General features: G+C 43.0%; 1 protein-coding gene across 3 annotated transcripts; it reads right to left on the bottom strand.

Moving 5' to 3' along the window:
• Position 1: 1 nt before the first annotated feature.
• LOC139551296 (dipeptidyl peptidase 9-like) lies at positions 2-27,861 on the bottom strand. Of its 3 annotated transcripts, none has more exons than XM_071362790.1 (21): positions 27,731-27,861; positions 25,092-25,175; positions 24,470-24,708; positions 24,200-24,312; positions 18,963-19,136; positions 13,901-14,072; positions 13,670-13,780; positions 13,303-13,431; positions 13,074-13,135; positions 12,819-12,919; positions 10,982-11,159; positions 9,686-9,845; positions 9,291-9,370; positions 8,817-8,969; positions 7,714-7,849; positions 4,905-5,050; positions 4,327-4,473; positions 3,671-3,823; positions 2,407-2,549; positions 1,624-1,735; positions 2-985 (listed from the first exon to the last, which is right to left on the bottom strand). In XM_071362790.1, the coding sequence occupies exons 2-21, from the start codon at positions 25,145-25,147 to the stop codon at positions 893-895; spliced, it is 2,658 nt and encodes an 885-aa protein (XP_071218891.1). In that variant the 5' UTR covers positions 25,148-25,175; positions 27,731-27,861; the 3' UTR covers positions 2-892. The 3 variants fall into 3 exon arrangements, with proteins under 3 accessions (XP_071218891.1, XP_071218892.1, XP_071218893.1); XM_071362791.1 differs by having other exon boundaries at positions 13,901-14,069; XM_071362792.1 differs by lacking the exons at positions 2-985; positions 1,624-1,735; positions 2,407-2,549; ... (6 more) ...; positions 9,686-9,845; positions 10,982-11,159 and having other exon boundaries at positions 12,818-12,919; positions 13,901-14,069.
• Positions 27,862-27,993: the final 132 nt, after the last annotated feature.

Below are 27,993 nucleotides of genomic sequence, written 5' to 3'. Positions count from 1 at the left end.
GGAGATTTCATTATACATTTATTCATCGTCATGTATAAATTTTATTCAGGTGGTAAAAAGCTGTTTAAGACTCGGCTGCTCACACTTGCATCGTTATTGCAGTAAAAAAAGAAAATAACAGCATGATCAGAAGTCAGAAGTACTTTGGCAAATATTGTATCTTCAGAAGGCAAGCCGACACCTTGAGCAATGAGGCGAGATTAGAGAAAGGGCGCAAAAATGACTTTATATCAATGAGTGACTTCGTTTGACACTCATTATAAAATAAGAATCCATACAAATATTTTATTTGAACAATACACACTTAAAATAGTTAATGAATGCAATTAGAGGCAGGGTTTCTTCCTCTAGCCATTACACACCACCTCCAAGGCTTAAACTCACAGTAAGTATTATAGCTATATTCTGTCTGTCTGTCTGTCTGTATAGATTCCATTTCATGTTTGAGGAACCCCACTCCTACTACGGACTTGAGTGAATAAAATGTAGGAAAAAGAAAAACATTTGGCAAAACAATCATGGTTCCAGAGAAGAGGAAAACAAGGGAGAGTGATTGCGGCCCAGCCTCCAGATAATGTTGTCCTCCTTTCATTCCACGGTGAAACTTGATAACACTGCCTTGGATCACCTTAGGTAACCTAACCATACCCCCCACCCTAATGTAGGGGCGAGAGAAAGGAAGAATGGGAGAGAGAGAGAGCAAGCAACAGAGAAATAGAGAGGGAGAGAGCAAGCAACAGAGAAAGAGAGAGGGAAAGAGGTGGAGGTATAATTGAGTGAGATCTCCAGTTCACGGTAAATGTGGGGTGGATGGGTGTGGCTGCAGAGTGCGAGGTCTCTATGCCAAGGTTGAGGGGTTATCGGGGGGGGGGGGGGGACGTTCACCCCGGTTTCAGAGGTATTGTTGTAGAAAGTGCAGCAGCATGATCTCATAGTGTTCTCCTGACTCTGGGCAGCGAATACTGTGTCGCTCGTTGGGGTAGACCTGCAAAACAACAGAGGAAAATCAACCACCAATTCCTGCTTCAGTACATACTGCTTCAGCACATACTGTACAGCACATGTGACTCCAGCTACATACAATCTGCAATGTTCTGAAAACGCAATATTCCCTGAAACCCATTCACACCAAGAAGCTGTATAGTAATAAAGAGGCCCAACTTTCTGGTCTGCTGGCTTTCATTTTTAAGTGACAGTTTAGTCATAAATTAAGACGTTGGCTTCATGCTATATAGGCGCATACCAGTATATGCTTCTGGGCCCCACTTTGACAGCACATGGAAGAGACTGTAGCAGTATTTTCTCTAATTGTGCAACAATGTTAGGGAGGAAATAATATGGGTAGCGTAGAGATAGTTGATGCAGAGTGTACAGTAGTTACCCAACTGTTGCATTCCAACATCGAGGCCCTACAGTGTTTTAAGCAAAGCTGTCTAATTTGACAGCTGCACTGTGTTATTGCACTGTCATTACGTCAACCCAAGTGATTAAGATTATATCCAGCAGAAGCTGCTATGCCTATGGCCCACAGTGACTATACGTTATCCATAACCTGCCTTTAACGCTGATTCTAGAAATGTGAAAAAACGCATCAATAAATTGTAGAAAAAGTTAAATACTAGCCTGTAGCTGATATGGCTTCCCAGCACGGATTATTTGTGACACCAGGAAGTTGGTGTGGAAAAAGTGCACATTCTCGTCGAGGAATCCGTGTAAAATCAGCAAGCGGTTTGGCCTGGGAGGACAAGGAGAGGGTTTCAAAGGGATGGAAATGGACATAAAAATAGGTTAAATTATCATGTTGCCCCCTTTAAAAAAAAAAGTATACTATACAATAGTAAGTATATCCTGGGTTTTAAAAATGTATACAGATGTATAAAGGGTGTGCAACTTTCACTGGGGACGAGGGGGACATGTCCCCCCCACCACATTCTGAAATTGCATTTTTGTCCCCGGCAGTTTTATCATTGGAATGTGATTTTAAAAAACAATGAGGCAATGGTGTGCTTTAGGACCATGCGGACGCCTCCGAGCAGTCGGAGAGGCTGTTTGGAGTGTTTATCCGACTGGATAAAAAAATAAATGTGTCCCCCACTTCTAAAACCAAGTTGCGCCCCTGTAGAAATGTCTATGGTGAAACTCAATAACATCCCATTTGTCCTTGAAATTTGAGCCAAGACATTTTTTGCTCAAAACCCATGCCCGTTTTTAACCAACAACGATTAACAAAATGGAAAGTAAAACAGAATTGTGCGATAAATGTTACAATGCCGACATCTGACCGAGGGCCTACCATTATACCCAGACTACAAAAGTGTTATCTACAGTATATATATAGATAGATAAGTAGGCTATTCTTATTTCTTGGATTCGTTCAATTGTAGAGTGCAGTAAACCGGGACTGACTCGCTGGGCAGCTTGTCCACGTGCAGAGCCACGGAGCCCTCCTCGTAGCCCTGCGGATTGTTCTCAGGAGTATCCATGTAGCGCTCCGTGTAGCCCGTGTCGTACGCCATCCACACGGTCACCGGGGCACCCGCTATGGCCACCTGAAAGGAACAACAACATTGCCATTTTTTCCTAATTTATTTTACTTGTTTATTTATTTTCAGTAGGGTCATCACAAAAAATCCCCTAATACAGGTGCCAAGCTTGTAGTGTCATACCCAAGAAGACTTGAGGCTGTAATCGCTGCCAAAGGTGCTTCAACAAAGTACAGAGTAAAGGGTCTGAATACTTATGTAAATGTCATATTTCAGTTTCTTTCCTTTTATACATTTGCAAACAAATTTTAAAACCCGTTTTTTTATGTGTCATTATGGGGTATTGTGTAGATTGATGAAGGGGAAAATATTATTTCATCCATTTTAGAATGGGGCTGTAACGTAACAACATGTGGAAAAAGTCAAGGGTTTTCTTTGTCATTAAAGGGTAGTGTGTAGATTGATGAAGGGGATTGTTTTTTTAGTTTTTTTTTAGAATAGCCTGTCCTGCTATTTCTCCCTCCACAGCCTCCATTGGGAAAGACACAATTAAGACATTGACACATTGAAACAACAAAATGTCACACTTCAGTTTGCGCTAATTTCCAGGATTAGCGGTTAACGCAACACGACAGGTCGAGCAGCGTTTGAGAAGATGGGATGCCTGTGGGAATTTGTTCAGGTGGCATGCAGTGAGTAGTCGCATGTCTAAACTTCTCTTCATTGCCGTTTCATGGTTCAATGAAGCCCGATTTCTGTCAAGCAGTAATGTACATATTGACAAGAGCCTGAATAGGCCCCCTTTTACCCCTGAAGTGGTGGTGAGAGAGATATACTCTTGTTGATCTTCACCACCGTGATGTGTAGAGCAGTACCACTAAGGACAGGCACCGTGAGCTAAGACTACTGTGAGAACTGCAGTGTGGAATGACGTGTAACCCACAGCGACACCATGAGGACAAACGGGAAAACTACATCTATCCAGAATACCACACTTAAATCAAACCTATCCCATCTATGGTTCAATCTATCCATAATCAATCCAGCCCACTCGGATTTTAAGGAGAAGGAAATAGTAGAGGGAAGGTAATGCAACTCTGTGGAATGAGCCTCGGCCCAGTTGAGATCTAGAGATTCTAGTATTCTGTTGTCTCAGGAGTGGTGCCTTTTACTGTGGCGCGTCTCACCTTGAAGATATTGGGCCTCTGGATGAGGCCCATGAGGGAGAGGAAGCCGCCGTAGGACCAGCCGTGGATGGCCACGCGACTCAGGTCCACAAAGTTGAACCTCTCCGACACGTACTGCAGCCCCTCCACCTGGTCCTCGATCTCCACCTGGCCCTGGTAACACACACAGAGATACAGAGAGAGATATACAAAGAGAGAGATACAGAGAGAGAGAGAGAGAGAGAGACAGAGAGAGAAGGGCGTTAGTCACACCGATACATCCACATGCCCAGATGACTTGGGTAGAATGAACATGGTTCTAAAATTCCCAAAAAACAATTCATAGTCTGGATGAAAGATGTGTGAGAGATATGAAGTGCACATCCCAAATAGTCACACCGGCGCTGCCCAATGAATAAATAGTATGAAGTATTATTAATAAATAAAGTAAGCCAGCACAAGGTACATGCTGCACACATGTGCTTTAATGAACATGCACAGCCGGAACAGCCTTGGTTGGCAAGGTGCAAATTTGCCATTGCTGTGTCTAAAGTTGAACACGGGCGCCTTCACGCTTAACTACAAAAAGACGGAACCATTTGTATTAAAACCATTTATAAACAAAAAGCAAGATATGGGTTGGAAGGGAAATAGTTGCTTTCGAAAACCAATCCTACCATTTTGTTTTTCAGAGCCCCTTCAAACTCCAGGCCCCTCTGACAGGAGCCCCTCCCGTCGATGACCACCACAGCGTATCCCAGGGAGGCCAGGGTGTTGAGACGCAGGTATTTCATCCCCTTGAAGGAGTTATTCACCAATTGGACCTGTGGATACAAACAGATACCATTTTCACGCCACTGAGACAAACCTAGCAGAGCCGAGCCGCACTAAGGCCGGCCTGATTCCGCATCCATCGTAGATGCTGGAACCATGCTGGAAAAGATCACTCGAAAATAAAATATATCTTAGCAAGCGCAGTGAGGTTTGGGTCAGCCCTATCGAGAAGCCCTGTACACGTCTTGCTACTGTATGTGAAAAGCAAGGTGACAGAGCTTGGAATGGCTATTTCCTGGGTTAAACAGGAAAGCATTCACTATTATTGCTAGTTACAAGCAGGTCATAAAGGACCAGCTCCATTTTAGTCCCTGGCTCCTTCCCTAGTTCCTACCTCGTCGGTGCTCACACAGATCTGACTGGATTTCTATAAGGAATCAGACATACAAGAAAAATGGTATGTCTGAGAGAAGCCACAAACCTGCGGGCCGCCATAGACAAAGAGGACTGTGGGATGCTTCTTGCCAGGCTGGAGGTTGTGAGGCTTGTACACCATTCCATAGAGCTGGAAGCCCGACTTTCCTGGGAAGTCAAAGATCTCCGGAGATTTGTAGTCTCCTGGGCAACCTGAAATACACACAGCGAAATACGTACTGATGACATCAATAATAGACTGACATAAAATTGCCCACCTAGCTTAAAAACTACAATCTGGGATTAGTTTTGCCGCAAAACGACAGCCCTGCTACTTGTTTTAGTATATAACTGAGAGATGGGGAAATGTATCCACTCTTAAATTCATTAATATATATAAATAACTGAATTGAACATCAAACAGATCTCAGATTGTAGCTTTAATAAATCTGTGGACTTATGGCATCACCACTCCCCTGACACAACGACCAAGCTACTACCCCTTAGCTACCCTAGTGAAAGATTCCTGGTGATGCCACTGCCTTGAAATAATCACCGCTCGGCCTCAACTCTACTCTAAATATTTATATATTGATTGTTTTGTTCCTAAAATACAAAGATAGCTGACCTTCACATTTCCTCTTTATTATGCAACATGTACTACGCACAAAGTATTACTCCAAAATAGACCAATGGGATTATTTAATAAGATCTGGATTTAGCTTGGTTTACCTATGGTGCAAAGGTCACTATGAAACACCCATGACCTCATTGTAATGACGTAGTAAGATATGTTGCTTTAAAGCAATGAAATAGTGGACTATTAGTGAGTCATACGGGTTGGGCCACTCAGAAGTGACTAAGTAAAAGGGCAGTCTAAATTCAAAGCATACTAAAAAATAAATAAATTGCGCCATCCCTCCGCACTTCATTGAAGTAATCACAGATCTAACACAACTGGATAGGAGCAACTCAGAATCCCTTGGTAGAGTTTACCCCTATCCAGTTAGATCAGTGATTGCCTCAAGGAACGATAAGTCTTTAAAAGGGGTAGTCTGCGATTGCTACATACATTTTTGGACTTTTAAAGGAATGACATATACCCATTGATTCTTGAAGAATATACAGTGCATTCTGATTCAGACCCCTTGACTTTTTCCACATTTTGTTACATTACAGCCATATTTGTTCCTCATCAATCTACACAATACCTCATAATGACAAGGTGAAAACAGGTTCAGACATTTTTGCAAATGTATTGAAAATAAAAACGGAAACACTTTATTGCCATTACTATTCAGACCCTTTGCTATGAGACATCAAAATTGAGCTCAGGTGCATCCTGTTTCCATTGATCATCTTTGAGATGTTTCTACAACTTGATTGAAGTCCACCTGTGGTAAATTCAATTGAATGGACATGATTTGGAATGGCACACACCTGTCTATATAAGGTCCCACGGTTGACAGTGCATGTCAGAGCAAAAACCAAGCCATGAGGTCAAAGGAATTGTCCGTAGAGCTCCGAGACAGGATTGTGTCAAGGCACAGATCTGGGGAAGGGTACCAAAAATATTCTGAAGCATTGAAGGTCCACCAAAACACAGTGGTCTCCATCATTCTTAAATGGAAGAAGTTAGGAACCACCAAGATTCTTCCTAGAGCTGGCCGCCTGTCTAAACTGAGCAATCTGACAGAGCTCCTCTGTGGAGATTGGATAACCTTCCAGAAGGGCAACCATCTCTGCAGTACTCCACCAGTCAGGCCTTTATGATAGAGTGGCTAGACGGAAGCCACTCCTCAGTAAAAGCCACATGACAGCACGCTTGGAGTTTGCCAAAAGGCCCTTAAAGGACTCTGACCATGAGAAACAAGATTCTCTGGTCTGATGAAACCAAGATTGAACTCTTTGGCCTGAATGCCAAGCGTCACGTCTGGAAGAAACCTGGCACCATCCCTATGGTGAAGCATGGTGGTGGCAGCATCATGCTGTGGGGATGTTTTTCAGTGGCAGGGACTGGGAGACCAGTCAGGATCGAGGTAAAGATGAACAGATCAAAGTACAGAGAGATCCTTGCTGAAAACCTGCCCCAGAGCGCTCAGGACCTCAGACTGGGGCGAAGTTTCACCTCCAACAGGACAACGACCTTAAGCACACAGCCAAGACAACGCAGGAGCGGCTTTGGGACAAGTCTCAAAGTCCTTGAGTGGCCCAGCCAGAGCCCAGACTTGGACCCGATCGAACATCTCTGGAGAGACCTGAAAATAGCTGTGCAGCAATGCTCCCCATTCAACCTGACAGAGCTTGAGAAGATCTGCAGAGGAGAATGAGATCAACTCCCTAAATACAGGTGTGCCAAGCTTGTAGCGTTATACACAAGAAGACTCGAGACTGTAATCGCTGCAAAAGGTGCTTCAACAAAGTACTGAGTAAAGGATCTGAATACTTATGTAAATGTGATATTTCCGGGGTTTTTTTTAATACATTTGCAAACAAATTTTAAAACCAGTTTTTTCTTTGTCATTATGGGGTAGTGTGTAGATTGATGAAGGGGGGAAATGATTTAATCCATTTTAGAATAGGGCTGTAACATAACGTGGAAAAAGTAAAGAGGTCTGAATACTTTCCGAATGCACTGTAACATAAATGCATGATGAGGTATTGGAATGGGGCCTAACCCCTCTCTTCCTAACCTGGGGCTTCCATCATGCTGGCCCAGAACTCAGGATGTTCATTAAACATTTTTGGAATGGGGCCTAACCCCTCTCTTCCTAACCTGGGGCTTCCATCATGCTGGCCCAGAACTTAGAAAGGAAGGATGTTGATTAAAAAGTATTGGAACAAGGCCTAAACCCCTCTCATCCGGTCACCCTTACCTGGGGCTTCCATCATGCTGGCCCAGAACTCAGGCACCATGTGGAGAGGGTCTCCCTCTGAGGCGGTCAGCTTGTAGACGTGGACGCAGGGGGGAGTGCTTACGTTACTGTAGTGGCTGACAAACATGTCAAAGTTCTGCCGAGAGAAGAGAGAAAGCGGGATGGGAGAGAGAGAGTAAAGAATAGCGACAGAGCACGCAGAGAGGGGGGATACAGTGAAAGACAGAAGGAGTGAGAGAAGGAGACAAAAGAGATGAGTAGCAGTGAATGAATCTTCACATCGGAGACAGAACGTCACTGGGCCCTGATTTCAAGCCAGCTTTGCTGCTCATCTTATAAAGTTAGAAGCACACCTGAAACAAATCACACAACTGATCTGAGACCAGCAGCTTCAGAACCAACTCCCTGTGTATTTCAACATGGGTCCAGATGCCCACACGACAGGCCACAACCCCACTACACAGCATTGTCTACTCGGCCCAATCTGTTCACGGCCAGGGCAAATCCCTTACATTGTAGCAACATCCATCAATATCCTCTCTATGTCTCTCTATGACACACACAGACACAGAAAGACCAGATGGTTACACCGTATGACATGGGCAGTTCCACAACGCTCCCTGATGTAACCAGGCTTCTCATAGGGAAGAGATCAGCTGTCCCTCCCTAAGGTTCCTGTGTGGTATGATCTGATGATCCGTGGGTAGAGGTTGATTAAGTGCAGTGTGCCAGAGGTCAGGGTTGGTACAGTGTTTGTCGGTACTACCTACTGCAGCGGTGTTGTTTGGCAAGGTGGCTAGTGAATGCAATGCCAGGCGACAGAGGGCTCTAGTCCACCAAAACCTGCAGCCCGGTTTCAAGAATGCATTTTGCGGTAAGAGTTGTAATTACAGGGGTGCCAGAGGGGGGCTTGGCACACAAACGTTTCCAAATAGCACTGCATGCCAGGCAGCCCATAAGCGTTACAAAAATCAAATGCTGAGCTAGCCTACTACTGTTAGGTCAGTCCCAAAGAGTAAACGTATACTCCCTACCCTGCATTATAAGGGATAGGGCTAAGGGTAATGCTAACGTTAGCTAAATCATATTTGTCGCGTCCGTACCTTACTTATGGAGCAGCTGTGGGAGAAGCCAGGCTTGGTGAGTCTGACCACATCGCCAGGGGACTGATAGCTGACCACATAGAGGTGGTGCTCCAGGGGAGTGTCTCTAGTGCCCTGGAAGTACACCAGCTTAGAGGCCTCATTCACCCAGATCTAGAGGGACAGAGGGAGACAGAGAGAAACAGAGTGAAAGAGAGAGAAGAGAGAGAGAGAAGAGAGAGAGAGCGCGCGATGAGAGAGAGAGAAAGAGAGAGAATAGAGATAGAAAATAGAAGAGAGGAGAGAGACAGGAGAGAAGGAGAGAGAGAGAGAGAGAACGGGGTCCAGAGATTTATTTTGACGGCAGAAAGTGCATTATAACCGCACAATAGCGTGGGCACACACACACAAATCCATTATAAACATATCCAACACATCAGATTATAAAAACACAGCGACAGGAAGGGCTTTAATCTGATGAACTGAAGTTACTACCTTGGAGCCATGCCTGGCCAACACCTCCCACTCTCCACTGGTCAGAGTCACCTCCTCCTTGATTGCACATTTAAAGTCTCCTGCAGAGGAGGAAGAGACCATCGAGATCTTTCACTAGCATTACTTGACTGACAGTGCGGCAATCTGACGCCCGGGTGGCGACCGCAGATATTTCGAGGTTACATCCTATTGCCTTCAAGATCTCGCCATTCACTTAAACCGCGACACATACAGATCAGGGATTATCCCGAGGAAGGAAGGACAAAGCCCGAGTCCTGGATCTGTTTGTGCTGTGACATGACGATGACAGCAATGACATTGGCAAGACGGCACAAACGGATCTGAGACTCAAGGCAATTTGACGTTGTTAAAGGTTCTTCATTCTAATGACTCACCCTCTGTATGTGTGTAGTTTCCTGACCATTGGAAGCAGCCTGGTCGCAAAGTTGATGTGATTTTGTACAGATGGCTGAAGCCCGTTTTGGATTCATTCACCCATATGAAAGAGAAGTCGTCCTCTGACGTTTGAACGAACGGATAGAAAATATCATGAACCTGGAGGCAACAGAAAATCATGGTTGTTATTCGTTGGTCGTGGCCCAATTCTTCCATGCAAATATATACTGAGTGGACAAAACATTAAGAACACATGCTCTTTCCATGACACAGACTGACCAGGTGAATCCAGGTGAAAGCTATGAGTGACATTAATGATGTCACTTGTTAAATCCACTTAAAATCAGTGTAGATGAAGGGGAGGAGACGGGTTAAAGAATGATTTTTAAGCCTCGAGACAATTGAGAAATGGATTGTGTTTGTGTGACATTCAGAGGGGGAATGGGCAAGACAAAAGATTTAAGTGCCTTTGAACGTGGTATGGTAGTAGGTACCAGGCGCACCGGTTTGAGTGTGTCAAGAACTGCAACGCTGCTGGGTTTTTCACGCTCAACAGTTTTCTGTGTTTATGAAAAATGGTCCACCACCTGAAGGACATCCAGCCAACTTGACAACTGTGGGAAGTATTGGAGTCAACATGGGCCAGCATCCCTGTGGAATGCTTTCGATACCTTGTAGAGTCCATGCCATGACGAATTGAGACTGTTCTGAGGGCAAAAGGGGGTGTTCCTAATGCTTTGTACACTCAGTGTATATGTCAACATACACTCTCAATATATAGTGACTGTTTTACATGTAATGTTTTAGTCATTTTAACAGACACTCTTATCCAGAGCGACTTACAGGAGCAATTAGAGTTAAGTGCTTAGCTCAAGGGCACACTGACAGATTTTTCACCAAGTCTGCTCGGGATTCAAACCATCGACTTTTCGGTTACTGGCCCAATGCTTTTAACCACTAGGCTACCTGCCAACTGTCAATTCAATAATCAAACTCAATAGGCAAATGTTCCAAGAGTAGTTCCCAACAAGCATCAAACCTTTATTTTTGAAAGAGCACGGATAACCAAATCTAGAGTCTTATGATTCATTGTACACATAATACTAACCTCATAATCTGGTAGCTACAATTCTCTCATATAGTACAAACGGGTTAAATTGAGGGGCCCCTCCATTACCAAACCTTATTCATGTTCCATCTTAACAAAATGTTTATTTTCCCTGTTCATGCTCAAAACAATGACTGAGATGTGCCCAGCCTCTTAAGAAGTGCCATCCCCAGAAACTCTATCTCACATTGATCCAGATGTCGGTGGTCTCCTCGTAGACAATGTAAGGGTGGACATCCTCGGGCACGGCCTCCAGGCTCTCCTGTCTCTGGGCCGGGTCGTCTGTGATGGGGATGAAGAGGGCCGGGGGAAGCAGGACCAGCTGGAGCCTCTTCTGACTGCGGTCCAGCAGCACGGCCCAACCACTGAAGAGGGAGACAGAGAGACACTTTACCTCACTGACTGGATCCTATACAGTACACCAGGCAAATGCAAATTTGAGCCATGCGTACTCCGGGATCGAACCCGGGTCTGTAGTGACGCCTCTAGCACTTAGACCACTGCGCCATTCGGGAGCCCCCCCCCCCCCCAAAAAAAGAAGTTTTCTGAGCAAAAAATAAATATGGAACTGGGAACTAAGGGGCCTAGCCCAAACCATGAAAATCAGTCCCAGATCATTATTCCTCCTCCACCAAACTTTACACTATTGGTGAAGCTAGAGTTCTCGTCCGTCGGACTGACAGATGGTGAAGCATCAGTCATCACTCCAGAGAACGCGTTTCCACTGCTCCAGAGTCCAATGGCGGCAAGCTTTACACCACTCCTGCCAACGCTTGGCATTATGCATGGTGATCTTAGGCTTGCGTGCGGCTGCTTGGCCATGGAAACCCATTTCATGAAGCTCCAGACGAACAGTTCTTGTACTGCCGTTGCTTCCAGAAGCAGTTTGAAACTCGGTAGTGAGTGTTGTAACCGAGGACTGATGATTTTTATGCTCTACGCGCTTCAGCACTTGGCGGTCTCATTCTGTGAGCTTGTGTGGCCTACCACTTACGGCTGAGCCGTTGTTGCTCCTAGACGTTTCAACTTCACAGTAACAGCACTTACAGTTGACCGGGGCAGCTCTAGCAGGGCAGAAATTTGACGAACTGTCTTGTTGGAAAGGTGGCACCCTATGACGGTGCCACGTTGAAAGTCACTGAGCTCTTCATTAAGGCCATTCTACTCCCAATGTTTGTCTATGGAGATTGCTTGGCTGTGTGCTCAATTTTATACACCTGTTAGCAACGGGTGTGGCTGAACTAGCCGAATCCACTAATTTGAAGGGGTGTCCACATACTTTTGTATATATAGTGTATGTGTCTACTGGAACAATGCGGTCATATCCTGCATAAGAGTAATGGTAGTAGACACCTCCATTAGCACAGCTGATTGATGGAGAGAAAATAATGACATATTCACATGAAATGACCAAAGTATTCCAAAGTATTCCCACGCATAATAGAGAAAAAAAACATTAGGAACACCTTCCTAATATTGAGTTGCACCCCCTTTTGCCCTCAGAACAACCTCAATTCGTCAGGGCATGGACTCTACAAGGTGTCGAAAGTGCTCCACAGGTATGCTGGCGCCAATGCTTCCCACAGTTTTATCAAGTTGACTGGATGTCCTTTGGGTGGTGGACCATTCTTGATACACCCCAGGAAACTGTTGAGCGTGAAAAACCCAGCAGTGTTGCATTTCTTGACGCACTCAAACAATTTATCCGTTTGTGCTTCTTGCGGTCAAATTTGCAGTCTACAAATTATTTGTAATTATGTTCCGGCCCCCTGACCATCCGCTCAAGAAGATATCGTCCCGCGGCTGGATCTGGTTGATGATCCCTGGTGTACAGGCATGTGTTTGAGCTCAACACTAACACAACTGAATAAACTAATCAACTAACTTACACAACCATAGCAGCTTTCCTCCAGTTGGGAATCAGTTGTACATCCCCCATCTCTAACCAATATAAGCCAACAAAGAAACAGAGAGAGGTCAAGACTAATGCGTTCCCTGGGGAAACATTATGCCGTAACACTCACTATTTGCCGTCACTCGTCCATCCTGCCCGGGCGATGTACTCCGCCCCGGGGAATAGAGTGGTGAAGGGGAGAACCAGCTCCTTGTCTTGGATGCTCATGATCTGGAGACAGACAGGGACAGACAGGGACAGACGGACGGAGAGACGGACGGAGAGACGGACGGAGAGACGTAATTAGTCTGCTCAAACACAATGCAGGGAGCAGAGAGAGAAATAAGAGAATGAAAGAGAGAGAAGTTGAAAGTAGGCAACTTACTTTGCCTTGGTTGTTAGTCTTTATCTCTGACAGTTTGAGGGTGGTTTGTGGATTTTTACTGCCTAGAAAAATAGAAACATTCAGATTATAGATAGAGAGAAAAGAAAACTCAGGAGCTCTACTCTTGAAATGATTTGATTAGGTCATTACTAATGTGTGTTACTACATACACATAATGTACAATCCTACATGAGTAGGCCTCAACCTGCGCCGGGGGGGGGGGGCTCACCTGTGCGGGGGTATCTGTAGGCATCGGCCTTCCGCTCCTCCAGGGCTGGAGAGGGAACATGAATGATCTCTACCTCCGTCTCATCCACCTCTTCATACAGCAGATGCAGGGTTTTCCCCCCATCTGAGTCTAACAGAAGGGAAAAGCAGGCTGGAAATGCATACAGATACAGCTGGTGTTTATATGACAGACATCTTCATGATGACAGTGTTTGGGGCAGGTTGAAGCCTGTACAATGTTCATCAAAGCATCACTGATTGACTGACTGACAAGACTACTTGATTACAGAAGAGCCCAATTTCTCTCGCATGAAAGTGAGTAGTGCTCTACTCGTATGGAAGGAGTGATAGATGGTGACCCTACTCACCCTCTACGGTAGATGGACTCCACCAGTAGCCAGTGAAGCGATCAAACTCCTCCTGGATCACAAACGTGGCCACGCCCGCAGACTTGGGGTCCTCCTTCACATTATCCAGACCTGACCCAGGGAGAGGGGATTCATTCATTTGATTAAATCTATGCAGTGTCAGCAGCATGGCATAGAGAACGTTTACAATTCCATACAACAAACGTCCAAAAGTTGCTGACCCCCCCTGACCTTTGTGACAGAAGGTGAGTCTCCTCTCCTCCCCAGACTTGATGTTAGCCAGCCACAGGTCGTTGTTGTTGATGAAAGCAATGAAGTTGGGCTCTCCTGGGGAGATCTTGGGGTCCATGCGGGTCCCTGAGCACTGTGTCTTAATCTCCACCGGCTTCATGGGGGCAGACTGCTTTTTAACCAGGAAACACACTGTCAGTGTACAGGGTCGTATTCATTAGGCACCAAACGGCACAAAACAGACTGAAACAGGAAGACCTAGACTTGTCCAACACAACGGCTTGTTTTCGTTTTCCATGGAAAACCTTTTTTTCGTTGTTCTACAATGTGCACTAATGAATACAACCCTGAAGACAACCATATATACAGCAACAGTCATTCATTGCAGTGGCGTTGGGTGCTGTGCAGTTCGTAACAATAATGATTATCTCATGCACTAACGCTTATCTCAACTACAGGATTTTTTAATTCCACTTAATGACGCAGATATCAAATCCCAGGATGGTCATAATTGAACCACAACAGGGAATAATCAAAGACTGCTTGCAATGATAGATTCGGTCTTCGGTCTATGAACACCGAGGCAGGCCATGTATAGAAAACAACATAACGGTAGGCATGGTCTCAAATCGAGCCCATATAGCCAACCTATTCTCTAGAATGTATAAACTAACCACAACCTGAAAGAACTAAGGGAAGAAGTGAGTGTAAAGCTCTAGAAAACACTATTAAAAAAGTTATACTGGCGCACTTACAGTGCCTGGTAAAAGTAATCAGACCCCTTGGATTTCTACACATTACATTGTGTTACAAAGTGGGGTGAAAATGTAATTGTCTTTTTTTTTTGCTGACAATCTACACAAAACACTCTAATGTCAAAGTGGAAGATTTCTTTTGAAAGATATATTTAATAAAGGAATAACTAAAATATAGTTGTTGCTTAACCTTTGCTTAGGCAAGCCTAAATTAGTTCAGGGGTAACATTTGGCATAATAAATCACATAATAATAATAAGGGTTGACTACACCTTCCTCTGTCCCCCATACATAGAACTATCTATCTGTAAGGTCCCACAGTCAAGTACTCAATATCAAGCAAAGAACTACAAAAAACAACAAAGACCAGGGAGCTTTCCTTCATAAAGAAGGACAGTGGTTGGTAGATGGGTAACAATAACAAATCAGATATTTAATATCTCCTTAAGCATGGTCAAGATAATAATTATGCTGTGGATTATGTATTAAACCACCCAGACACATCAAAGATACAGTCATCCTTCTGGACTGAGCTGCAGGACCAGAATGAAACTACTCAGGGATGTTACCATGAAGCCACAGGTGACTTTAAAATAGCTACCAAGTTGGGAGAAAATAGCTGTGATGGGAGAAAACTGAGGATGGATCAACACCATTGTAGTGACTCCAAAATAATTACCTAAATGAGAGAGTGAAAAGATGAATACAATTATGCAGAATAAAAATATTCCAAAAACATGCATCAACCCACTAAAGTAATACTGCAACAAAAACACAGCAAAGGAATACACTTTTTGGCCTAAATGCAAAGCCTTATGTTTGGGGAAAATCCAACACAACACATCACTGAGTAACTGTCTGCTTAATTTCAAGCATGGTGGTGGCTGCATCATGGTATGGGTATGCTTGACATTGGCAAATACTGGGGAGTTTTTCAGGATAAAATAAACGAGATGGAGCTAAGCGCAGGCAAAATCCTAGAGGAAAACCTGTTTTAGTCTGCTTTACACCATATACTGGGAGAGGAATTCACCTTTCAGCAGGACAATAACCTACAACACAAGGCCAAATCTACACTGGAGTTGCTTACCAAGAAAGACAGTGAATGTTCCTGCCGTTTTGACTTAAATCTGCTTGAAAATCTATGGCAAGACTTGAAAATGGATGTCGAGCCATGATCCCCAACATCTTGACAGAGCTTGAATAAGTTTTTAAATAATAAAAAATGGGCAAATATTGCACAATCCAGGTGTAATCAATCCCAAATGTGTTCTCTTAAAGTTTGAATTTTACTTCCACTTTGACAGAGTATTTTGTGATAGATTGTTTACAAAAAAAAATACAAATCAATTCAATCAATTTGAATCCTCAAGGGGGTTTGAATACTTATGCAAAGTACCTTCCATACCAAGCCGTTTTTCTGCCAACTTTACCAAGCCAGCAACTTTTTGCCACCTTTTCTTTATATCTGAAAGGTATTGCCGGCAACAAAGCCTGTACTTTTATTTCCATCAACCGACCTAGTCAGGATTGCTGTAATGTATTTAAAAAGTCCCCCCAACTTACCATCTTTCGCACGCATTAAATCATTAACATTATATTGTTGTCCAACATTAAACTTGTCAAGTTTGGGGCGACAGGTAGTCCAACGCTCTAGTGGTTAGAGCGTTGGACTAGTAACTGAAAGGTCGCAGGTTCGAATCCCCGAACTGACAACGTACACACAAAAAAAAACTGTCATTCTGCCCCTGAACAAGGTAGTTAACCCACTAGGCCATCATTGAAAATAAGAATTTGTTCTTAACCTAGCCTAGTTAAATAAAAATCAAATCACAGCTTCACAGAAATAATTTTAATGCATTCTTCATTCGTTCTGTCCTTGAGCGGTAACACTTTGGCATTTAGCCTAGGGGAATGCACACTGCCATTTCATATTTTTTATTGACTTTGACAGGTAAACATTTAAAGGCCCTTATAATTAGTTAATAAATGATAGAAATGTGTGCATATTAACCTAACTTAAACAACAAATCGCTATCTTTGTCTACAGACAAAATAAACATTGGGGCGTTTGAAATAAGAGAAAGCACACGATGATGTGATCACATGCAAAGTGGATCAAAAAAGCAACTTTCTGAAATCACCTTACAGAAGTCAGAATGTTTTAAACATTTGTTATATGACAGCGGTTCCACACGTTAGTGACACTCAAGTTGTGTGGGAAAAATATGATTTATTCTGTTATATTCCATTATATTAATTCTTACAATAAAATATGTGTGTTGATTGATCAGGGCATGGGAATGTAAGCTAAGTAAATAATACATTTACACAGACCAGTAATATAATTAAACTCAAAATATACTATTCTATTTTTTGAAAATAAATTGTATTAGTTGTATGTTTCTTAGGACCTACATAACCAAATTAATAATGGATTTCTTTGTCTAGCCAGCTCATATATAGTTGAAGTCAGCAGTTTACATACACTTAGGTTAGAGTCATTAAAACTCCTTTTTCAACCACTCCACAAATTTCTTGTTAACAAACTATAGTTTTGACAAGTCGGTTAGGACATCTACTTTCCAACAATTGTTTACAGACAGATTATTTCACTGTATCACAATTCCAGTGGGTCAGAAGTTTACATACACTAAGTTGACTGTGCCTTTAAACAGCTTGGAAAATTCCAGAAAATTATGTCTTGGCTTTAAAAGCTTCTGATAGGCTAATTGACTTAATTTGAGTCAATTGGAGGTGTATCTGTGGATGTATTTCAAGGCCTTCCTTCAAACTAAGTGCCACTTTGCTTGACATCATGGGAAAATCAAAAGAAATCAGCCAAGACCTCAGAGAAAAAAATGTAGACCTCCACAAGTCTGGTTCATCCTTGGGAGCAATTTCCAAATGCCTGAAGGTACCACGTTCATCTGTACAAACAATAGCACGCAAGTATAAACACCATGGGACCACACAGCCATCATACCGCTCAGGAAGGAGACGCGTTCTGTGATGAACGTACTTTGGTGCGAAAAGTGCAAATAAATCCCAGAACAACAGTAAAGGACCTTGTGAAGATGCTGGAGGAAACAGGTACAAAAATATCTATATCCACAGTAAAACGAGTCCTAAATCGACAAAACCAGAAAGGCTGCTCAGCAAGGAAGAAGCCACTGCTCCAAAACCACCATAAAAAAGCCAGACTACGGTTTGCAACTGCACATGGGGACAAAGATCATACTTTTTGGAGAAATATCCTCTGGTCTGATGAAACAAAATTGGAACCGTTTGGCCATAATGACCATTGTTAGGTTTGGAGGAAAAAGGGGGAGGCTTGCAAGCCAAAGAACACCATCCCAACCGTGAAGCACGGGGGTGGCAGCATCATGTTGTGGGGGTGATTTGCTGCAGGAGGGACTGGTGTACTTCACAAAATAGATGGCATCATGAGGATGGAAAATTATGTGGATATATTGAAGCAACATCTCAAGACATCAGTCAGGAAGTTAAAGCTTGGTCGCAAATGGGTCTTCCAAATGGACAATGACCACAAGCATACTTCCAAAGTTGTGGCAAAATGGCTTAAGGACAACAAAGTCAAGGTATTGGAATGTCCATCCCAAAGCCCTGGCCTCAATCCTATTGAAAATTTGTGGGCAGAACAATCCTATTGAAAATTTGTGGGCAGAAATGAAAAAGCGTGTGCGAGCAAGGAGGCCTACAAACCTGACTCAGTTACACCAGCTCTGTCAGGAGGAATGGGCCAAAATTCACCCAACTTATTGTGGGAAGCTTGTGGAAGGCTACCCAAAACGTTTGACCCAAGTTAAACAATTTAAAGGCAATGCTACCAAATACTAATTGAGTGTATGTAAACTTCTGACACACTGGGAATGTGATGAAAGAAACAAAAGCTGAAATAAATTATTCTCTCTACTATTATTCTGACATTTAACATTGAAGTGGTGATCCTAACTGACCTAAGACAGGGAAATTCTACTCAGATTAAATGTCAGGAATTGTGAAAAACTGAGTTTAAATGTATTTGGCTAAGGTGTATGTACATTTCTGACTTCAACTGTAAGTACCAGAACATATCTGACAACCTTTTGAGTTGCCAACTTTTTATTCACCATACAGGAAAATGGCTATGATGGCTATGGCAAGCTGCTAACTTACTGTTGTGACTGTGAAGAAATGAAAGCAGTGGATGGTCTAAATTTAAACGGAGGAATTTAGAACCGCTGATGTAGAAAGGGCTTTATAAATACACTTGATTGATGATGAAGGGGGGGGGTAAAACTCACAATGAAGCCGTTGTTGCCACCGTCCTGACAATAGAAGAGGCTGTTGCTGGCCTGGAAGAGGAACAGGCCGGTCTGGGCGTGGTAGTCGTAGGAGGTAATCCCAAACGCTCCCAGACGCTTACGCTCCCTAAGCAGCTCCTCCTCCCGGGAATAGGCCCCCTGGTGCGGGGTGGCCTGGAAGTGTTGGAAAGAGGGAAAAGTCATTTGTATGAGTGTTTGTGTATGTATGTATCCCACAACTGTTGCTAGTGAGTAAAGATGTTAGGGACAATATAGGATGGATCACAATAATTGTTTGCTAAAATAATAATTGCTTGCCAAAAATATCATGTTCGTAATGGCAATCCTGGTTAGAGGAAACAATCATGAACTGCCTACATTATTACAAATATTATTTGTTAATTATGGAAACTAAGATAAGCAGGATGTTTTATATATATATATATATATATACACAGTGCATTCAGAAAGTATTCAGACCCCTTGACTTTTTCCACATTTTGTTACGTTCCGGTTTTATTCTAAAATGTATTAAATATGTTTCTCATCAATCTACACACAATACCAGATAATGACGAAGTGAAAACAGGTTTTTTGGACATTTTTGCAAATGTATAAAAAACTCATATTTGAAGAAAAAAAACATATTTATATAAGTATTCAGAACCTTTGCTATGAGAATCAAAATTGAGCTCAGGTGCATCCTGTTTCCATTCCATTGATCATCCTTGAGATGTTTCTACAACTTGATTGGAGTCCACCTGTGGTAAATTCAATTGATTGGTCATGATTTGGAAAGGCACACACCTGTCTGTCTATATAAGGTTCCACAGTTGACAGTGCATGTCAGAGCATAAACCAAGCCATGAGGTCGAAGGAATTGTCCCTAGAGCTCCGAGACAGGATTGTGTCGAGGCACAGATGTGGGGAAGGGTACCAAAACATTTCTGATGAAACCAAGATTGAACACTTTAGCCTGAATGCCAAGTGTCATGTCTGGAGGAAACCTGGCACCATCCCTACGGTGAAGCATGGTGGTGGCAGCATCATGCTGTGGGGACGTTTTCAGTGGCAGGGACTGGGAGACTAGTCAGGATCGAGGGAAAGATGAACGGAGCAAAGTACAGAGAGATTCTTGATGAAAACCTGCTCCAAAGTGCTCAGGACCTCAGACTGGGGCGAAGGTTCAACGACCCTAAGCACACAGCCAAGACAACGCAGGAGTGGCTTCGGGACAAGTCTCTGAATGTCCTTGAGTGGCCCAGCCAGAGCCCGGACTTGAGCCCGATGGAACATCTCTGGAGAGACCTGAAAATAGCTGTGCAGTGACGCTCCCCATCCAACCTGACAGAGCTTGAGAGGATCTGCAGAGCAAAATGGGAGAAACTTCCCTAATACAGATGTGCCAAGCTTGTAGCGTCATACCCAAGAAGACTCAAGGCTGTAATCATTGCCAAAGGTGCTTCAACAAAGTACTGAGTAAAAGATCTGAATACTTATGTAAATGTAATATTCCAGGTTTATTTTTTTTATAAATTTGCTCAAATTTCTAAAAGCCAGTTGTTGCTCTGTCTTTATGGCGTATTGTCTGTAGATTGATGAGGGAAAAATCAATTGAATACATTTTAGAATAAGGCTGTAATGTAACAGAATGTGGAAGAAGTCAATGGGTCTGAATACTTTCCGAATGCACTTTATATTTTTTAATAGCTATATATAATGCAAAAAGAGGTGAGGGCGATGGAAATGCTTTTGTCGGTTGATCTGCTTCCGTTCAAAGGGTGGCACTATGTGCTCTTTTCAAAGGATGGGTCCCGGTCGCTCGGGGGCCCTTGGATCCGGGGGGACGGGGGTGGTCTGCCAATCACGGGGATGACAACCCAACTTGGGAAGGGGAGGGGTTTTAGAGGGTGGAATAGTGGGGAACAATTGGAGGTTTACTTAGTCGCAATGCAAATATGGTACAGCTAGATGGACACTCAATCACTATGGTACTTTTTAAATGGTGAGTTAACAAACATATAAATATATTTCTCCCAGTGGCAAAGAAATTCAAAAGGGGTGATGATATCAATTAACAGTAATTTTGATCCGAATGTGTAAATTGTCCAAACAGATCATCAATGTAGATGGATGATTTTAAATATGTTATTGGACCATAAACAGATATGGCTCATTAACCTATACGGTCCAAATAATGATGATCCACTCTTCTTTGAAAATATATATAATAATTTATTAACCCTACAGGCAAAACAAGACTATATTATTATGGTGGGAGATTATAATACGGTTTTAAATACCTCTATGGACCGTAAAGGAAATCACACTACAAACTATCACAAATGTTGTGGATATATTGGAACTAGTGGATATATGGAGGCTTAAATATCCTGACCAAGTTAGATATATATATGGCGGAGGCTCAATCAAGCTAGTCATCTTGATTACTTTATGTCATTCTCTCTGGTACCAAAAGGAAAAAAAATAAGTGTTGATAGGGGACAGAGTGCGTTCAGACCATCATATAATTGGCATATACATTACTCTTACAGAAGAGACTTGATTGGGCCAAGAAACATGGGCAATGGACATTAGACCGGTGTAAATCTTTTCTTTGGTCTGCTGAGTCCAAATTTGAGATTTTTGGTTCCAACCGCCGTGTCTTTGAGAGACGCAGAGTAGGTGAACGGATGATCTCTGCATGTGTGGTTCCCACCGTGAAGCATGGAGGAAAAGGTGTGAGGGTGTGCTTTGCTGGTGACACGGTCAGTGATTTATTTAAGGCACACTTAACCAGCATGGCTACCACAGCATTCTGCAGCGATACTGGTTTGCGCTTAGAGGGACTATCATTTGATTTCAACAGGACAATGACCCAACACACCTCCAGGCTGTGTAAGGGCTACTTTACCAAGAAAGAGAGTGATGGAGTGCTGCATCAGATCACCCGACCTCAACCCAATTGAGATGGTTTGAGATGAGTTGGACCGCAGAGTGTTGAAAAAGCAGCCAACAAGTGCTCAGCATATGTGGGAACTCCTTCAAGACTGTTAGAAAAACATTACAGGTGAAGCAGGTTGAGAGAATGTGCAAAGCTGTCATCAAGGCAAAGGGTGGCTACTTTGAAAAATATTAAATATATTTGGATTTGTTTAACACTTTTTTGGTTACTACATGATTCCATACGTGTTATTTCATAGTTTTGATGTCTTCACTATTATTCTACAATGTAGAAAATAGTAAAAAATAAAGAAAAACCCTGGAATGAGGTGGTGTGTCCAAACTTTTGAATATATATATATATATATACATACTTCAGTCACCAGCTGGAGGAAGACGACACAACAGCACCCTTCTCAAGGGATAGGCACTCAGTGTAAAGCCAATTATTACACAGCTGGGCCCACTAATTGCTTTGTGTCTTCCTCTATATAGGTGTGCCAGGAGAGGAGTTGGGGAGGATTGGGAATAGAGACGGGGACCTGGGAGGACGTCGGTTTTTCCTACCTCAGAGAAAGCTTATGTGACTGGGCACCTTGTCTCTCTGTTAACCAAGGCAGGCTTTAGGTAGAGAGAATCGTTCCTCAGGTAACTGTTATGTGTAGACGATAGTCTAAGACAGGAGTAGCCGTTTGTTGTTTTTCTTTCTCTTTTTGGCCACGGTCTTTTGGTCAACGGCTTAGTTTATGTTTATTTGTTTTGTTACCCTGGTGTTTCAGCATTAGAAGTTCCCTGTACTGGAGTTATCTTGTCGGGCGAAAGAACACCCGTTTAGTAAACAATACAAAAAAAAAGGAACCACAACCACTGCCTCTCGTCTGTTCATTTTATGCCTCCCTCCTGTGTTAGGGTGCTTCGGACAAGCTGATCCATTCAAAACTGGTGGAGAATACAGGCACTTTGAGGCAAGACCACAACCGTTCCCCTTTCCGGGGCTGTGATTTATAATATTTTAAAAAATTCTCTCCCAGAAGCCCACTACACCCGCTGATGTAGAAATTCTTTGCTCATGCCTGTCAGCTAACGGCCTGCGCCATCGCCCAACAGGAGACCTTAGACTTTCTCCGGTCCGAAATAGCAGACCGCCTGTCTCCCAGGGACCATAGGATGCCTTCTACCCCCAAGCCATAAGACTGCTACTCGCTGTTTATTATCTATGCATAGTCACTTTACCCCTACCTACATGTACATAATACCTCAACTACCTCATACCCCCGCACACTGGCCCTGTATATAGCCTCGTTATTGTATTGTTGTTCTTTTTTACTTTACTTGGTAAATATTTTTCTTAACTCTTTTTCTTAAACTGCATTGTTGGTTAAGGGCTTGTAAGTATTTCACGTTAAGGCCTACACCCGTTTTATTCGGCGCAGGTGACAAATACAATTTGATAAATGTAGCTGTGTGATACTAGCAGAGGCTCTAAAATGTAAACTGCGGCCCTCACTGCACCTAAACTATACCGAAATGACCACATAATAGATGTACCCTAAAACCAATATTAAATTGACAATAGTCTGATAGGTGACAATATGAATTGTCAAATTGTGAATGACGAGACTAACGAACAGTGCAGCGTTTGTAGGCTCATTGACACAGAAGCAGGGAATGAAGCAAATGCTTATTCTTACCAACAAGTGACTTTTTGAAATCCTCCTAATGAGACGCATGCAAGAGAGCACGGGCCACAGACTAGACGGCACGGGCTTGACTAGTTAGATTTGCGGATTTAATTGATCAACCGCGGCGCTATCCATGGTGCTGAATCTCCGCTTTTTGCTGCTATTGCGTATCTGTTTATTTAGCGCAGCATCGGATATGCCACAATAAGTAGGTAGGCTAAAACAAACGTAATTTTCAGTAGGCTGTAATAACCTCATCATTACCAGTTGGCAAACAGTGCTTCATAGGCCTACATTAAAACTAGGCTACATCAACGAAATAGCCTAGTGTGGTGACAGAGAACTTTGAGTTGATTCAATTGCAGCAAATACCACAAGAAACCTGTGTTCCTCTGTATATTTACCAATTTACAGTGGTATAATCATGTCAGATTTTTTGGGGGGTGGTATTATACGCTTTATAGCATTTCCGGTTTGAACGGAAATACCGGGATGCACGGGAGGGCTTTAAATTTTCTCGGGTAGGAAAAAGTGTTGATTTTGGGATAATATTCAGCCCTAGTTTGGATGTCATTAGGTTTCAGTGGAACAAATTAGATAAGTGATATTCACCTGGAAGTGATCCAGCATCTGTTTCCACGACAACACCAAGAGGGCCTCTTTCCGGATCTTCTTGGGGATTTCTGAGTAGAGCAGTGAGTTCTCTCTACTTCCGTAAGACATCCCTGGTAGAGAGATGCATTGGAATTGAAAACGAGTTAGGTGACCAAGGTACAACTTGCAACACGGTGCAGTTAATTGTAAAAACATAAGCGTAACTCAATGAACCACTGATTGAGCAATAGCGTGACGATCTTCAGTGGCGGGTGGTTTTGGCCTCACCGAGGTAGTACAGTCGATGGGAGTGGGGGCCTGACTCATCGTTTTTCTGCACAAACTGGAAGTCATGGGGCGCTTTGTTGGCGATCATTCCCGAGTACTTCCTGCTGCTGTGGATGATGTCACGCAGGCCATCCCACGAGTGCTTCTCCACGTAGAACTGAGACGGGATGTCCTCCATCTCCACCACCTCTGTGCTGTCTGTTAGCCCGTCCACCGCCGTCATATTCACTTCTAAAGAACTGAGAGGGGGGGGGGAGAAACAACCCACTGGTTATTTACATGCTCACGAACAAATGGCACTTGCATCTGGTATGGAAACGCACACAGACAGAGACTCACACAAATGTATCGGCCTAAACAATGGGTTATCTAGCACAGCGTTTCCCAACCCTGGTCCTCCAGTACCCCCAACAGTTTCGTTGTAGCCCTTGACAAACACCTCATTCAACTCATTGAGGGCTTGATGATTAGTTGACAAGATGAATCTGGTGTGCTTGTCCAGGGTAGCAATAGAATGTGTACTGTTGGGGGGGGGGGGTACTGGAGGACCAGGGTTTGGAAAAAAATACTGATCTAGCACTACTATTCGCACAGGTCATTTGAACACACAAGGACACCATACCTTTTCCAGTAACCTTCTGTTTTGTTCCCACGTTTCACTTTCTTCACTCTGTGCATTCACCGGCCAACCAGCCTCAACCAGACTCTGCAACGTAAAGTTAAACAAATTAAAAGGAGGAAATCAGTCTTATAGACATTGAGCAACACCTACCTATATAGAATAGCTCTCCCTCATTCTAAATCCATGTGTCATAATCAATGTGACAATCCGGCATGCAGTAAAGGTTTGGTATCTCGGGAGTGGTAGAAGGTAGCAGTGGCATAAGGAATGTCCCACATTCCATTGCTCGTATAGTTGGATGTTACAGGAATAAATCACACTTTAGCTAACATACTGTATAGTGAAAGTAAAAACAAAGTAAAGCAGAAAGTTAACAAAAATAGCTTTACTTGGCTCATCGCCAAAAGGGGGTAAAATTATATATATATTTTTTTTAAGTATGAATTTCAGCACCCCGCGGAAGGACTGCATTTATACAGGGACAAGCACACAGGTATGTTTTCCAGAATTTCAATTTTTTACAAGTATCGACTGATTGTGACTCAATGTTGTGCCAGAAACCAGTTATCAATACTCAACTCCTCCTCGATATAAGAGAACAAAGATGAGCGCTCCTCGGCTATACTGCCGTGAGAATGATAAGCGCAACATCGTTCACGAATTGCAGCACTCCAGCGATTCGTTCTCGAGTTAAGTTTGTTGAGCAGACGCTGTGTATGTTTTGGTTCTACAAAGCTGTGTCCATCATAGTATTCGATAATCAATTAATTGCATTCATTCTTGCACCATGCGATCATTTATCACTTCTTAACATTTATTTTTCTTCTCTATGATGCCTGCGGCATGATCTATTTTGCCTATGGGCATAGGCCTACATATGAAAATTGTTGGTCGGAGCACGTATCTTGGGTCACCGAGCGCTTATTAATCCTGATGTAGAATTCATTGCGTCCAGCAGCTCAAACAAACCGCTAAAATGAACGAGTCACTCAGGAAAAACTCACCATGACTCTTGAGTCAGTAAGAAGAGTGGTTCAAAAAGAACGAATTGTTCGCAAACTGCACATGACTCATTTTGAGACAAATGTTAGCAAGTGTGGCCCCAATGTGTGCATAGGGGCTATCAGAATTGACATGGGCCTTGACATTTGACTCTATTTCCCACTGGGTACAAACTGGTTGAATCAACGTTGTTTCCACGTCATTTTAATGAAATTACGTTGAACCAACGTGGAATAGATGTTGAATTGAAGGCTTTTCCTAGTGGGTTGTATTGATGGGATTTCAGAGTACTTGCTATTCATCTATCATTCCCTTTCAGATGATGTAAAAGAGAAAACATTCAAGTACTGGATGTGAAGGGAATCTGAACACCAATTGCTATAGAATGCTCGGTGTCAATTACACAAACCGAGGTCCAGAAGGAGCTGATGGGTGTGTAAACAATATGACAATTGCTCAAAATACCCTAATTTACCCGATGGCTATAGATGCAAATTGGTCCTAGATCCGCAAGGGAAAATCAAGGGGAAAGGAAAATATGGGCAGGCTCGTGGAGTTGGATTAGGAATGGGTAGACCTAAACTGCACCTTACAGAAGAGGTACAAAGAAGTATCACTTTTGCATTTGGAAAGCAGGAAGTGTTAGCTGACAAGCTGTTGTCATCCACACATCGCCTGTCTTGGAGCCTCATATTTGGAGCATAGACCATGTACACTGAGTATGCCAAACATTAGGAACACCTGCAGGGCCTGGACTCTACAAGGTGTTGAAAGCATTCCACAGGGATGCTGGCCCATATTGACTCCAATGCTTCCCACAGTTGTGTCAAGTTGTCTTTATGTCCTTTGGGCAGTGGACCATTCTTGATACACAGGAAACTGTTGAGTGAAAAACCCAGCAGCATTGCAGAACTTGACACAAACTGGTGCACCCGGCAACTACTACCATACCATGTCCAAAGGCACTTATATATTTTCTTGCCCATTCACCCTCTGAATGGCACACATACAAAATCCATGTCTCAAGACTTAAAAATCCTTCATGAACCTGTCTCTTCCCCTTCATCTACACTGTCTGTGATGGAAAGAGCAGGTGTTCTTTTGTATACTCATTTGTATATAAATGGAGTGATGACTACAAAAATCTGAGTCACTGTAATTTCCTCTCCCGTTCATAACCCTTTGTTAAAGGAGATTCAAGATTTGAACTCAAATGTCTACCATTCCAAATATCAGATAGGTTTGGTAGCTAAAATGGGGAAAGGAAAACAGGGAGGGGGAAATAATTTAATGACCAGCACGACATAGCCTAGTTAGAAGCTATCTTTGTTCTCATCAAGGGCCGAGGTCACACAAAAACTAACTGTTTACTGTTGCTAGCTATAGTACAAGTTGGCAACAATCTCGTGATTAGTTACATTGTATATCTAATAGAACGTACGTGTTACAGCAAAACCGCAAGATAGCTAGCTACATAATGCCGCAACGTTTCCTAGCTAGGCAGGAAACATTGTAACATGACAGCTCTCTCATGACAGTTCTCGGGTTTACCAGCTATGAGTTAGCTGGTTCCATAGCAAGCCTGTCACTCTAGCTACATCCTCCTGTCGGAAACGAGTTTAGAAGCGAATACTTACCAATCCGGCTACTACTTATTTCCCCAACTATCCTTGGCTTTATTAGCTAGCTATTAAAAAACAAATATTACTAGTGCTAAAGGTTGCGTCCATGGCCCAGAATGTGTAATAAAGTGAATAGCGTCTCGTCAGCAACACTAAAGAAGTACTTCCGGGTTACGGAAATTCGAAAATGTTACAAAATAAAAGTCTCCATGTAAAAGTAGAATAACCTGAATAAGTGTCAATAAATTGTATTTTTTCATGATATATGAAAAAGAATT

This window comes from Salvelinus alpinus, chromosome 23 (assembly GCF_045679555.1).
Source record: "Salvelinus alpinus chromosome 23, SLU_Salpinus.1, whole genome shotgun sequence".
Taxonomy (NCBI): domain Eukaryota; kingdom Metazoa; phylum Chordata; class Actinopteri; order Salmoniformes; family Salmonidae; genus Salvelinus; species Salvelinus alpinus.
Note: the sequence above shows the minus strand (reverse complement) of the source record. Positions and strands in the feature narration are given on the sequence as shown.

Excerpts from the sequence above, each read along its gene's own strand:
- LOC139551296 (XM_071362790.1), bottom strand. The coding sequence starts at position 25,147 with ATGCACAGAGTGAAGAAAGTGAAACGTGGGAACAAAACAGAAGGTTAC. Across the intron at positions 14,073-18,962 it reads GTGGCAACAACGGCTTCATT|CAGTCTGCCCCCATGAAGCC; the intron begins GTGAGTTTTACC and ends CTGGTTAAAAAG. Across the intron at positions 3,824-4,326 it reads GGGCTCTGAAAAACAAAATG|GGCCAGGTGGAGATCGAGGA; the intron begins GTAGGATTGGTT and ends GTGTGTTACCAG.